The sequence below is a fragment of the Mus pahari genome, chromosome 9 (genome assembly GCF_900095145.1).
Source record: "Mus pahari chromosome 9, PAHARI_EIJ_v1.1, whole genome shotgun sequence".
Classification (NCBI taxonomy): domain Eukaryota; kingdom Metazoa; phylum Chordata; class Mammalia; order Rodentia; family Muridae; genus Mus; species Mus pahari.
Window position 1 is genome coordinate 7870934 of NC_034598.1, and position 1716 is coordinate 7872649.

General features: G+C 45.3%; 1 protein-coding gene across 1 annotated transcript in view; it reads right to left on the reverse strand.

The window, feature by feature from the left end:
• The window catches only part of LOC110326726, a 197547-nt gene that overhangs the window by 96252 nt on the left and 99579 nt on the right, over positions 1-1716 (reverse strand). The window contains exon 20 of the mRNA XM_029542536.1: positions 155-357. Coding sequence (XP_029398396.1) covers positions 155-357 — 203 coding nt within the window. The remainder of the gene's footprint in view (positions 1-154; positions 358-1716) is intronic.

Genomic DNA, 1716 nt, shown 5'->3' on the forward strand with positions numbered 1-1716 from the left:
AGAAGGAAGGAAGGAAGGAAGGAGGGAAGGAAGGAAGGAGGGAAGGAAGGAAAGAAGTTGGTCATCATTCCATCTAGCTGCTCAGGACAGCGAGCCCTAGACTCTCCCATTTGTTCCCCAAATCCTTCCATGATGCTTCTGGTCCCCGACTAACCCAGCCAAGCACGCACTCTCCACGCTCGTTTCTATCAGCCGGTGACGGAGGGTCAGGAGTTCCAGAAGCTTGGAAAATGTGTCCAGGAGCAGCGTGTGGAAATCGTGGCCTTGTTTCAGTCCTTTGTCCACTGCAGACCTGAGCGCAAGCAGGCCCACCTCCTCCACGAGAAAGGGGTCACCCATCACCTGAGTCGAAAAGAGCTGAGAGCAAACCAAGAAATTCGAAAACTCAAAAGCAGAAGCATCATCATGTGTATAAAAAAGGAAAAATACTCTCAGTGGCGCAGACTGAAAGCATCATTTCCTGGTCACCTACTAGACAGTTATAGAGAATCACTAATTAATAGGGCTTCCCAGAGGGTTATGAGGGCTAATATACACAGAAGTATTTTCTTTTCATTATGAGAATAAATCTTGTTAATATAAATGTTTTGAGTCTAAACACAAAAACCAGGGGAAGAGGGTACTAAATAGAAAGAAAAGCCACTGGTTAAAAAATTATTTAAAAACTTGGAGTTATTGCTCAGTGGTTAGAGCACTGTCTGCCCATCCAGAGGACCTGGGTTTGATTCCCACAGGGCAGCTCAGAACTGCTTGTAACTGCAATACTAGGGGACCCGATGCCTTGTTTGACTTCCACAGGCACTAGGTATACCTGTGGTACACGCAGGCAAAAGACCCATATGCATAAAATAAAAAACGTTAAAAATGTTTTGGTGGCCAAAGAACAATTTTTATAACCCTCTCTGATTGAAGTTTCAAAATGCCAAAAATTCTTTAACCTATGGATTAAAGAATTTTCACCAGACCTTCAGGAAGCCTAGAAGATCTTCAGCAACGAGGAATCAAAAATGCCTGGAAACTAAACCTAGAGCCTGATGCTAGGCGAGCCTTATCCTATGGAGTTACTTTTTACTTTAATTCCAAATAAGACCTCACTAAGTTGCCCAGGCTGGCCTTGATTATCCTCCCGCTTCCACTGCCTGCGTATCTGAGGTTGTGAGCCTGTACGAAGCCCATCCTGTGGCCTTTAAGTCTCACAGGGTCGTTCAGTAGCACCAAGAGTAGCTTGTAGCCCCCTACTTCTGAGTTCCATAGCTTCACAAGATCCCACCGCCTCTCAGCGCCTTCTCGCTCCTGGGTGGCCCTATGTGATCCCTGAAACACCCCAGTGACCTTTAATACCCTGTGCCTTAGTGAACGTCTAACGGGCTCTTTCCATTCTCTCCTTTTCCTGGCTTACTCCACAGGCTGTGCCATCTTCCTTAGCTATGTATCTACCAAAGGACTTGTCTACTGGAGATGTGACTATCAGGCTCCTAAAATCTTCAGCCATGAGAACCAAGGGAGCCGTTAGATTCCTGCAAGCCTTCAGTGGACAGGTGCACACCCACTTTCTAATACAAAATGTTAGTCTAAATACTCAGTACTTCTAGGTTTAATTGTGGACATAGGTCCAAAGCAATAATTAAAATTGTGACATTAGAGCCAGAGAAAGTATCCAAGGAGCTGAAGGGGGCTGCAACCCTATAGGTGGAACAACAATATGAACTAACCAGT